We start from the raw sequence: 12369 nt of genomic DNA on the forward strand, positions 1-12369 counted from the left end.
ATTTGTTGAGCCTCAACAGGGAGGTGAAAAAGTAGGGAGTTTCTCACCACAGACAGTTACTCTTTAATTTAGCTGTGGTCTGGATGAGATGTACAGACATGGCTGCAATGTTGAGAGAAACAGCCTTCACACCACATAGAGAAATCCAACCCACACTTTTCTGCTTGTGTAGAGCCCTGAGGATATGCTCCACACTCTCAGCTGACAGACTGCTTTCTATTCTGTAAAGGAAAATATAAATGTATTCATGTTTATCACAAAGAGAGAGAGAGAGAGAAAGAGGACGAGGGAGACAGAGAGAGAGAGTGCAAATAATGACACAATTGAATGTAAAGGTATATAAAAAATACCTTGACACTGACATTATACCTCAGTTCATGGATAATTTTCTTTTCCCCCAGGGCTGAGATCAGATCATCCACATAAGCATCTGATAGGTTGACTTTAAGCCTTCATAAAAATCGCAAGAAAATGTATGACCATCAGAAAAAGAATATGTTAAATAAAAGAATGTACCATGTACTTGACACCTTTTACACAAAGATCAGGCAACATACACTACCAGTCAAAAGTTTGGAGACACTTAGAAATTTCCATTCCACTATAGACAGAATACCAGCTGAGATCATTTGAATATTTTTTTTTTACTTAGGGCAGCAGTTTTCAGATTACATTATGTGCTTACATAATTGCAAAAGGGTTCTCCAATGTTCTCTCAGTTAGCCTTTTAAAATGATTAGTAAACAGAATGTGCCTTTGCAACATTGGATGAATGGTTGCTGATAATGGGCAATGAAGATATTACATTAAAGATCAGCCATTTCTTTCTACAACAGTCAAGAACCATTTAGCAATTATGTAAGCACATAATGTAATCTGAAAACTGCTGCCCTGATTAAAAAAACTATGCAAATGATCTCAGCTGGTATTCTGTCTATAATGGAGTGGAATGGAAATGTCTAAGTGTCTCCAAACTTTGGACGGGTAGTGTATATTAAAACTATTAAATAATATACAATATATATATAAAATACACTGTGGACCTCAAGCAATTAATAACTCATTAAGCAGTTAATGCCGGCCTTAGCAAACAATTTTCAAGCGATTTCACTATTGCCAACAGTTTTACTGGAGACGGTGGCTACACCAGATGTGAAAGCAATTGCGCATTGCGAACAGAACACTTCAGGTGTAGCCTCCCTGTTAGTCTAACAGTGACCTTGGTACTGTGAAAGCCAAGTTCAGGACGCAGTAAAGCAGTGAATATGCTACAACTCCTGTCACACTGATTTTACTTTGACTTTTTGGGAATTTAAAATTGCTTGACATTTGTTTGGTGTAAGGCCTGCATTAACTACATATCACACAAAATGTTACAGATTTGTCCATTAACAAAAAGACTCTGGCCATAATCTCCAGTGGACAATGAAACACAACTATCATAGATCAGTCATGATATACTATTTAATGTAACCCAGTCAATCAGAACTAACTAATATTCGATGCCACTCACCCCAGCTCTTTACATTTGCACAGTCCAGGCCCCAGCATTCTCAGGTTCTCTGCTGTTAGACTGTCCAGGTGCAGGCCTCTGACACTCTGACAGCACTGTAGGCAGTACAGCAGCACCCAGTAATCTGTCCTCTGCAGATCATGTGTGCTAAAAGAAATCCATTCCAGGCTTTCAATAACATGCATGACAAAGTCCTTCTCATGGATCTCATAGAGGCAGTGCAGAATAAACAACATTGCTCTAGGATCACTAGAGTTGCGTATGCCATATTTCTCAATTTGTATTACATTCATAAGCCACTCTTTCAACTGGGCTTGTATAGCTGCCCAAGAGGCACTATTCACAAATGCAAAAACATCACTACTTGACAGCCCAAAAAGAAACTGAACAACACGATCTCTCCAATTTTCTTCGATTAGTCTAAAACTATTCACTTTATCTGCTGTTGATTTAAGTAATATCTGTAATTTCCGACAAGCCTCCTCCTCATCTTCTATCAGAAAGAAGTGAAGAGCAGCAAAGAACTCCTGGAAGCTCAGGTGCATGAAACTGTACATGGTTTCTCGGTAGACCTTCCTCTTCATCAGAAATTTGCACAGGAAAGGGTTACGCACATTGAAATCCTTCAACAGCTCAGACACTTTCCTCTCATCAAACAGGACCTGATGGTTTTGTATTCCTGTCTCTGCCAGTTGGGCGAGGCTTCTCAGGGATGTGAGGCCAGACCGTCTCAAACCTTCACAGTGATCCTTCATCAGAGTGTTAATGAAGTAAACAAATATGGAGCTTGTTGTCTCAAAGTCTCCATGTGCATCTACCGATTCTTGAAAATGCTCTCTGAAAACAGTGCACACAATCCAGCAGATGACGGGGATGACACAGGAAGTGATGAGTGTTTCATTTGCCCTCACATACTCGTAAGCCTTGTCAGAGAGCACTGTATCATCAAAGAACCTCTGAAAGTACTCCTTCACGCCATCCTCAGAGAAGCCCAGGATCTCTGTGAAGCGGTGTGGAGTTTTGAGCACCTCACTTAGTTTGTCGGAGACAGTGGACCTGGTGGTGACAAGAAGGAGGCCCTGCCTCAAAACATCCCCCTTCAGCAGAGCTGTCAGTGTGGCCTCGATTGGAGCAGGCACAGATGGATCACTAGGAAGTACTGAGGTAATTTCATTCAATGAGAACCTCAGCTCATCAAAGCCATCTATAACAAAGAGCACCTTTCCAGGGGAGTCTCGCAGTATCCTTAAAATCACTGGAGTAAATTCCTGATCACATTTCAGGAGGTCTACCACACTGTGCTCTCCAGAGAGGAGATTAAGTTCTTTGCAGTTAAGATGAAAGACAAGAATAAAATCTTTGAACAGGAGTTCAGATGCCCAGTCATACATGATTTTTTGGACAGTGAAGGACTTGCCGTGTCCGGAATGACCCTGGAGAATGACCGCTCTCTGCACCGATCCACGGTCACTGGGCTTGAACAGCTGGTCGAGATGAATGCGGCTGTTTTTCTCACGGGCCCTGGTGTGGAAGACCTCCTGGAGGGTCTCACCTCTGGAACGGAGCTCCTCCTCTCTCTCCTTCGGAACCCTGAGTCTCTGAATGATCAGGAGCTCAGTGTAGCGGTCTGCCAAAAGCACATCTTGACCAGGGAGGGAGTTGTACTCTTTTACAGTCTCACAGGAGGTAAGGATAGATGTTTTGTATTCAGTGATTTTTGACTGTTGATCTTCAAAAGACCAAAAAAGAAAGGTTTCATAGAAATTAGTAGTTACACACATAATTTAATCTGTGGATCATCAGCATTTTCATCTGGATTAAAAAAAAAAAAAAAAGATGTATTATTAACATACCACAGTCCTGTGCTGGTTGTTGAACACCTATATAATAAGGGTTATAGCAGGGGGGATATTTCAAAGCACTGAATAATCATTTCATGGGACATTTAAAATATGGTACATTGTACATGTAATACTGCATTTCTAGGCCTAGGCCTACTGTAATTTCACAACGCATTACCATAGTTATTACAACTCTTCTAGGTCTATCCGTGTTATTTCTTCATGTAGTCTACAACCAATGGTAACATTATTCATATTGAAACTAGCCTACTTCTGATATCAAAATGAACGTATTAACCAATCCTGTGTTAATTACTTTTAACTGACCTGAAATATGTGTTGAAATGTTAACATTCCCACGAACATGAAGATGCGACAACACTGGTGCAGACACTTGGGTTCCTCCATCAGCTGAAATGCTGACATTTACTGCTTCAGGAGATGGACCTGGACCCTCCATTGGCAGGTCTTTGATTAGACTATGGGAACATGAGTAAAGGGTCGTTCACAACAGGAACAATTAAAGACAATATAACGACATAAGCGTCCACACAGACCAACGACAAGGAAAGTCTCTGGGTGCATCCGTGTAGGCCTACCCTAGCGTCTATTTTGAGTTGACAAATGCGATGTCTAAGGGACTGTTCGTTATTTATTTAAGGAGCCACCGGAGGGATTTTGAGTGCTTCAGTCAAGGGTTGCATGACCCTCCCTTGCCTGCAAGAAATTTTTCAATGACCCTCGAACAGAATTTTCAAAAAAGACATGACCCTCCCCTGCCCATTCTCGATGTCTTAAGTTAACCTATTTAAGTTAACGGCGTGAGAGCACGATTCATTGGCGCTTGCATAGTGTTCTACGTGCGCACCTGCCCATCAGGCTAGCTAGGACTACGAGTAGAGAATTTTCCCTGTTTGTATATTCACTCCAAGTTGGCCTACCATAATTTACCAACTCTGCATTGTAGACCATAAACTGGCTATTTATATTTTTCTGTGAAATAACCAAATGTATTTGTTCAATTTTATGAAGCAGCAACAATTACGCACTAGGCTACTTGGAACGTAACACATTTTTGTTTGCGCAGGAGAGAGAATGACAGCGAACAACGCTGTCAATTGGGTAACACATTGCACTTGTTGCTGGTTACCAATAAATATATTTTTGCAAACAACAAAAACAGAAAGGATGGAGACAGCAAAGCTAGAAATGGGCAGGAACAAGGTCAATTGGTAGATATGCTTATGCTTTAAACGTTAGGAGCTGGATGTGTGGATAAATGAAGCACAAGTATGCTTTACTAATGTTAAGCATGCACACTGCTGTGAGACATATAAATGGGGAAAAGATGATTATATGTTGTTTCCCAAATGCTTCAGTGTCTGACACAAAAAACAAGCTTGCAGAACTGGTGTCAAAATATGCAACTATCAAGCGCATCATTGTGCATGTTGGATCAAATGACATCTGCAGAGAACAGCTGTATGTCAAAGAAGATTTCAAGGAACTTTTCTCGGCCCTATATGAGCTTGGAATACAAATTTTCATCAGTGGCCCACTCCCAGCAGAGGGAAGCTTTGTATTTTCCAGACTATTCAGTTTAAACACCTGGCTCGCAAAAACATGCTTTTCAGTTGGGATGAATTTTATTGACAATATTAACCTTTTTTGGAATCGCAGTGAATACTTCAGACCAAATAGCACAGAGCTGAGTTGGACTGGGGCCAAGATCTTAACCGAATACTATCACCTCTCTCTCCTGCACCCAACATTTTTTCTGCAAACCTTGAGCCGAGCCACTGATAAGCGCTCAGTGGCCATACAGACAGAACAAGCGGATGACATCAACAACTCAGCTAAACCAAAACACTCTGCACAGGCTGAAACAGAGATATGCCCAACCCCCCCTGCTGTGGGGCCCTCTGGTAACCACCCGCTAGCCTCCACTGAAATGCAGACCTTGGAGAAACATAAACAATCAGCTCAACAATGCCCAGCCATGTCCACTGGACAAGATAAGATGGGTGCTGCTAAAATGACTCAAAGTCAATCACTGGCGTCAAACATGTGATGAGCATGAGGAGATAGCACCTATCAAAGCTGCTGAGAGGCTATCAGAGAGGAAGGGTCATGTTTTAACACCAGTACCAATACCCCTCCCCACCTCCGTCGACTCCTTGTCACCACAAAGACACAAAAACATGGAATACACTACTGGAATACATGCTGAAAGCGGAGCGTCTGCAACAAACTTCCCAGAACCTCAGCAGGCAGATGGAGACTCTGGATCAATTTTCAACCCCAACCTCCTTGATTTCCCATCACCACCCACACCCAATCACGTCCCCACCCAATCAAACTCCCTAGGCCACACAAACCCCCCTAATCTCCCATCACCATCCCCACCCCGTCATCCCACCACCCACTCAAACTCCACAGGATCCCCTGAATACCCATCACCATCCCCACCCGAGCACATGATGTTCCCTGCAAGAATGGAGAGACTGCTACCAGTAGCCATGCAGAGTTTTACTAGCCCAAGATCTTTAGCACCAAAGAAGCGAAGGGCACCTCCACCCCTCCGCCCTCCCCCTCCCCGTTTAGAAGGATCTCTTAAACAGCAGCAACCTCTTAGTTCATTTTCTCAGCCGGCATATAGCATGGAATGTGCAGTGGAAAATACAGATGGCAGCAGCAGGGGACAATTATATGATGCCTGTATTGCACGATATTCTCAGGATCCCTGCAATATAAATGGTACTGACAGTAGTTTTGAGAACATGCCGGGACCCAGTAAGCCCATGACATTCTCTATTCCTGTATTGACAAGAAATAGAACACAAATGCATCGAGCTTATAGGGTAAACCAGTCCAATCTCCTACCCGTACCACATCAACCCCATGGATCATATTTCCCCAACACCTACAGCAAAACTAGCACTCCTAAATATCAGATCTCTTTCAAACAAATCATTCTTAATTAATGATCTAATTTGCACACACAACCTTGATTTTTTACTTTAAACTGAGACATGGTTAGATCAAGCAAACAGTGCTGCTACTTTCATCGAATCAGCTCCCCCAAATTTCAGTTTTTTGAGTGCTACCAGAGCAAATAAAAGAGGTGGGGGGATAGCCACAATTTTCAAGACGTCTTTTCAGTGCAATCAGTTGTCATTCGGTGACTTTACTTCATTTGAATATCTGTGTGCACGCATTAAGTCTTCTCCTCAAATTTTATTACTGACAATTTACAGGCCTCCAAAACATTCAGCTAAAGTTTTTCTTGAAGAGCTAGGTGAACTGCTATCAGTCGTTTGAATAGAGTTTGACTGTCTTATTATATCAGGGGATATAATAACATTAATATCCATTATAGCATGTGGATAATCCTGAAAACAATTATGCCAAGGAATTCATTGCACTAATCGATACTTTCTCCCTAACACAGCATGTACAGGGGCCAACACACTCTCTCGGCCATACCCTCAACCTTGTTATCACAAAGGGTCTCGATGTCTCTACAGCTATTAAAGACCTGGCCTTATCTGATCATTTCTGCGTGTTCTTTGATGTCCCCACACACTCAAAACACAGCTATGCTGGTAAAAAGGAGAAGAATCATAAATTATCAGACAAGTGCTCTCTTTGAGCAAGCACTTTCACTAAAGTCAAGTCAACTGTCAGACTCTGTAGAAGACTTATTTGACCACTTTAATGCAGAAATGGCAAACATTATGGATGACATTGCTCCATTACAATTCAAGAAAGTTAAGGACAAACAGAAAGCACCATGGAGGCAAAATCCAGCAGTTAAACTTCTAAAAAGAGAGTGTAGGAAGACTGAAAGAAAATGGCGTAAATACAAACTTCAGATCCACTATAAAATCCATAAAGAGATGCTCCGCACATATAACTCTGAAATATGCAAAGCAAGACAGTCTTTCTTTTCTAACATTATCAATAGAAGTTCAAATAACACTCGTATTCTATTTTCAACTGTTGATAAGTTAAAAAATCCCCCCTCACAATTAGCGCCTGAACTTCTCTCAACTAATAAATGCAATGAGTTTTCATCTCTTTTTAAGGTAAAATTTACAAAATCAGACTGAACATATCTGCTCAATTACAAATTCAACAACCTGAACTTCCAGCAACAAACAGAGGGAAACTAAACTTGATGTCAGAGTTCAGCTTGATAGACTACGAAACACTTGAAAAAACGGTACAGAATCTCAACTCTTCCACATGTGTCTTAGACACTCTGCCAACCAATTTCTTCAAAACTGTTTTTCACCTCATAGCGGCGGATGTCCTTCAAATTGTAAATGTATCACTGCTGTCTGGCACTTTCCCTAAGTCACTGAAAACAGCTGTTGTAAAGCCACTTCTGAAGAAGAATAACCTGGATGCCTCCATGCTAAACAATTACAGGCCCATATCCAATCTACCTTTTATTGGCAAAATTATTGAAAAAGTAGTCTTTAATCAATTAACCACCTTCCTAACATCAAATGGGTATTTTGATTACTTTCAGTCTGGTTTTCTGGCAAATCACAGCTCTGAAACAGCTCTCATTAAAGTTTCCAATGACATACGCCTCAACACAGATTCAGGTAAAACATCAGTCCTAGTGCTACTGGACCTTAGTGCAGCATTTGACACTGTTGATCACAATATTTTACTACACAGACTATAACACTGGGTTGGATTTACAGGCATAGTTATCCGCTAAAATCATATCTACAAGAAAGGAGCTTCTTTGTTGCCATCGGAAACTGTACCTCAACACCAACGTCCTTGACCTGTGGTGTTCCCCAGGGGTCAATCTTGGGGCCACTATTATTCAACCTCTATATGCTCCCACTTGGACAAATCATCCAAAATAATTTGATTTCATATCATAGCTATGCAGATGACACACAAATTTACTTAGCTCTGTCACCAAATGGTCCTCTTGAATCTATGTGTCAGTGTATAGAACAAATCAACACCTGGATGTCTCAAAATGTTCTTCAGCTGAACAAAGAAAAAACTGAAGTAATCATATTTGGTAAAAAAGAGGAAAGACATAGGGTTGCCACTCTCCTTGACACAAAAGGGTTGAAGGCAAAGGATACCAGTCTTTCCCATACATTGACTTATTTGAGGCGGCCCACCACAATATCAACATTGACCACCACACAATGATTTTCCAGGTTGTACTAAATTGTGCTTAAATCTGGTTAGCATCATAACCAGCTGTGCTAATTTGTTAAAAACTGTTGCATTCAAGCTAATTATGCAAACCAACCACCACAAATGGAATTCAATTCTCTGGGAAACACTGGATACTGTTAAAAATCTTGGTGTATTAATTGACAGTGATCTAAATTTCAACAGCCACATCAGCTTTTTACCACCTCAAAAATATTGCCAAACTCAGAGGGCTAATGTCAAAACATGACTTAGAAAAACTCATTCATGCATTTATCTCCAGCAGGGTTGATTATAAGTATAAGTATATATACTTTTTTGATCCCGTGAGGGAAATTTGGTCTCTGCATTTAACCCAATCGGTGAATTAGTGACACACAAACAGCACACAGTGAACACACAGTGAGGTGAAGCACACACTAATCCCGGCGCAGTGAGCTGCCTGCTTCAACGGCGGCGCTCGGGGAGCAGTGAGGGGTTAGGTGCCTTGCTCAAGGGCACTTCAGCCGCAGCCCACTGGTCGGGGCTCGAACCGGCAACCCTCCGGTTACAAGTCCAGAGTGCTAACCAGTGGGCCACGGCTGCCCACTAAATGATTACTGCAATGGACTGTTCACAGGCCTTCCTAAAAAGACTATTAAACAGCTTCAGGTGATACAAAATGCAGCAGCTAGGATTCTAACAAAAACTAAAAGAACTGACCACATTACTCCAATTCTTAAGTCCTTGCACTGGCTTCCAGTAAGTCACAGAATTTACTTTAAAGCACTATTGCTTGTTTATAAATCAGTAAATGGAGCAGGACCTAAATACCTGTCAGACATGCTTCAGCAGTACACACCTTCTCGTCCTCTCAGGTCCCAGGTGAAAAACCTGCTAGTAAAACCTACTGTTAGAATTAAACATGGTGAAGCAGCTTTTAGCTGATATGCGGCTCAGCTGTGGAACCAACTTTCGGATGACATCAAAAAGGCCCCCAACTGTAGCCAGTTTTAAATCTAGACTTAAGACCAACTGTGCCGAGTTACAAATTCTGAATCTGCCTTGATAATTATTCTACCTTGTGTTTTATTACTTTTTACTACTTTTGCCTTTGTTTTTGCTTACTAATTATTCTTTATTTTTAAATGATTTTACCTTGTGTTTTATGTTTTCTTTTTATTATGATCTTTACCTTTTAACTACCGTAAAACTCCAAATAGTAGCCCGGGCTTTTATTTTCCCAAATCGCCAAACTGCACCAGCAGTATTAGAGACAGGCGTCAATATGAGACAGGCCTTTAATTCCCTTTACACAAAACTTTTCCTCTGCAAAGATGGAAAATATTATCGAATTAATTATTTCAAACACACTGAATGTCTACCTATATGACTAGGCTATCTGATGACAATTACGGATCATCATTCATTTAGTGTTGGGATGTTGTTCATTGAGTGAAATACAGTAAGATCCAAATAGCAGGGATAGCCAGAACAGATGAAACACGTTTTAATTACGTAATTTACAAAGAGATCGTATCACACTGAAAGCTCATATTTTGTCACTAGCAAATAGCCTATATCGGTCCTTTGTCAAATACAGTTGCATTATCAGCCCTGACCAAAACAGTTCAGGAATTATTTATGCAAAAGTGGAACGTGCTTAATGTTTAATTCTCCCTCATTTTCGGCACGAATGAAACAGCATGAACCATATTGTTTCTCCCGTTTTGTATTTGCCAAATTTGACAACAGTCTACATTCAAATCATAGCCTACTTCCAGGCATATATGATTCGAATTTAGACAGCTAAATACGCCATTTCACCGCTGTGTATGAGTAGGTCTAAGAGTGAGAAGTTTTATAATGCCCTGGGCAGCCACATTCCACTGCAATATGCGCAGCACTTGCCACTCCGACTCATCAATAAAAACTGTGCGTGCACACACCAGTCCCATAGAAGCGCACTTGACCTTACATCATTAACCTATTTCAGTATATAGCCAGAGAATGTCCGAAGACGAGCTCTGATATAGCCTAGTCTAAGGTAAATACATTTTCTGACTTCTTTCTCTGTATCGCCATGGCATTTAGAATAAAGAATAACGTTCGCGAACCGTTCTGGTTTTGTTGCCAGCATGAAAACACGCTTACCATCGGCCTATCCGCAAATTTTAAACACAAGGGATGAATTGAACGATGACAAAGTCGGACATATAGGAATATTGAAAAAAAGCTATACAATTTGGAACTCTAGCTTTTCACCGCAGTCTTTTAATGCCATAATCATAACGTGCGCAGTCTGCGCCATAGGCCTACTTAAGCCCAAATCACACCCAAGATTCGCGACGAGATGAGCAGCAACTTGATGCAACATTCTAAAACCTTGCAACTGTGATCAGACAAGGTGAATGCTTTGCGACGGCTTGCAACGACGTGCAACATCTAATTCACACTGCTGTAACCTCCTTTCTTATAACGGTTTCGTGTCATTGCGAATCTTTAAACAGACGATCTGACGGGTTTTAGAAGATTAAATACAACCCGAAACTAAAAAACAGACCAGGCCTCTACTGTAGACCGGCCTTTAACCCAAACCTGTAGCCACGCCAGGCGTTTAAAAGAGACAGGCATCTCTTAGGGACTCGGCGATTATTTGAAGTTTTACGGTATTCTTTGAATATTGCCCTTCTATGCTTTTATTTGTTATTATTGTTTGGTTTTGTTTATGTAAAGCACATTGAATGACCTCTGTGTATGAAATGCGCTATATAAATAAACTTGACTTGACTTGACTTGACACTGTTTAAAGTTACACGGTAAACTAAAAGTAAACCAAAGGTAAATTTACAAAGGTACCAAAGGTACATTTGTATAATGTTGACCAAATGTATATAGGCTGTTAGGCGTGAATAAAGTAGGCTACTTTGTTGCTACTACTGCAACCCTTCCAACGTTAATAGGGATATATGTTGACATTTTCCCGTATTTTGGGTAAGAAACCCGGGAAATCTCCCTTATTTTCAATGAAAGAGAACCTTATATGGCGCCAGAAATCACATTCGTTTTACCTTTGCTAGTGCCTAGGAGACCGTCTCCACTGAGTCTCTATGAAAGCCACAGTGCGAGGCCTTATTTTACTCTCTAGGCTACTCTGCAAGAAAGAAGGAAATGAGGGGTAGACGTGGTGTGCAGAGAGGGGTTCCCTAAGTGTGAAGACTGAGACTGAGAGTTACATGGAAAATATGCACCAAACAAGCCACTTTGAAATGTTGCTGTTTTCAGGAATAAAAAAGTTGGGTGACCCCCCCTCCTAGACTAAAAAAAGTCGGCTGACCCTCCCCTCAACAAAGAATAAAAAGACATGACCCTCCCCTATTTTCCTCCGGTGGTCCCTAACCGAACGGTCCCTAAGTTGATGGATTCTGAGCTATGATTCTGAGTGACTGTCAGGTTTTCCGTTCTCAAAATCTCTCAGAAAGTCATCCTGCTGGAAGGTTTCTAGCAGTCCAGTTCAATAAGGTTTAGCTAGTGCATTGCACTTTCACTTTATGTCACAGCAGTAGGCTAAGGTATGTTTTTTTAAGGTTTATTATTAATAACATTGTTTTAATACCAAACCCAGGGAAACGTCAGTCGATTTTGCACCACAATAAAAAAAGTTTAAAAGTTCTGAGTGCTCCGGTCATCCCTGTTTAGTCTCTTTGAAGTGGCCCAGCCAGTCTCTCTGACCCTCTGGTCCTGGACTGTGAGCACCGAAAAGGCTTGAGCGCAAGTGACACCCGTCTTACATTAGGCGTATTCGATAATAAATTCTTATGATGTAGTTTAAATAAACCA

General features: G+C 41.1%; 1 protein-coding gene across 2 annotated transcripts in view; it reads right to left on the reverse strand.

The window, feature by feature from the left end:
* The window catches only part of LOC143110455 (NACHT, LRR and PYD domains-containing protein 3-like), a 31785-nt gene that overhangs the window by 18266 nt on the left and 1150 nt on the right, over nucleotides 1-12369 (reverse strand). For both annotated transcript variants that reach the window (XM_076273352.1, XM_076273351.1), the window contains exons 2-6: nucleotides 3682-3833; nucleotides 3367-3393; nucleotides 1514-3242; nucleotides 370-450; nucleotides 48-221 (exon numbers count right to left, since the gene is read on the reverse strand). In XM_076273352.1, coding sequence (XP_076129467.1) covers nucleotides 48-221; nucleotides 370-450; nucleotides 1514-3242; nucleotides 3367-3393; nucleotides 3682-3814 — 2144 coding nt within the window. In that variant the 5' untranslated portion in view covers nucleotides 3815-3833. The remainder of the gene's footprint in view (nucleotides 1-47; nucleotides 222-369; nucleotides 451-1513; nucleotides 3243-3366; nucleotides 3394-3681; nucleotides 3834-12369) is intronic.

This window comes from Alosa pseudoharengus, unplaced genomic scaffold (genome assembly GCF_046254945.1).
Source record: "Alosa pseudoharengus isolate Yale_2024_CS ecotype anadromous, Long Island Sound unplaced genomic scaffold, YU_APseudo_1.1 YU_APseudo_1.1_scf_7, whole genome shotgun sequence".
NCBI classification, from domain to species: Eukaryota; Metazoa; Chordata; class Actinopteri; order Clupeiformes; family Clupeidae; genus Alosa; species Alosa pseudoharengus.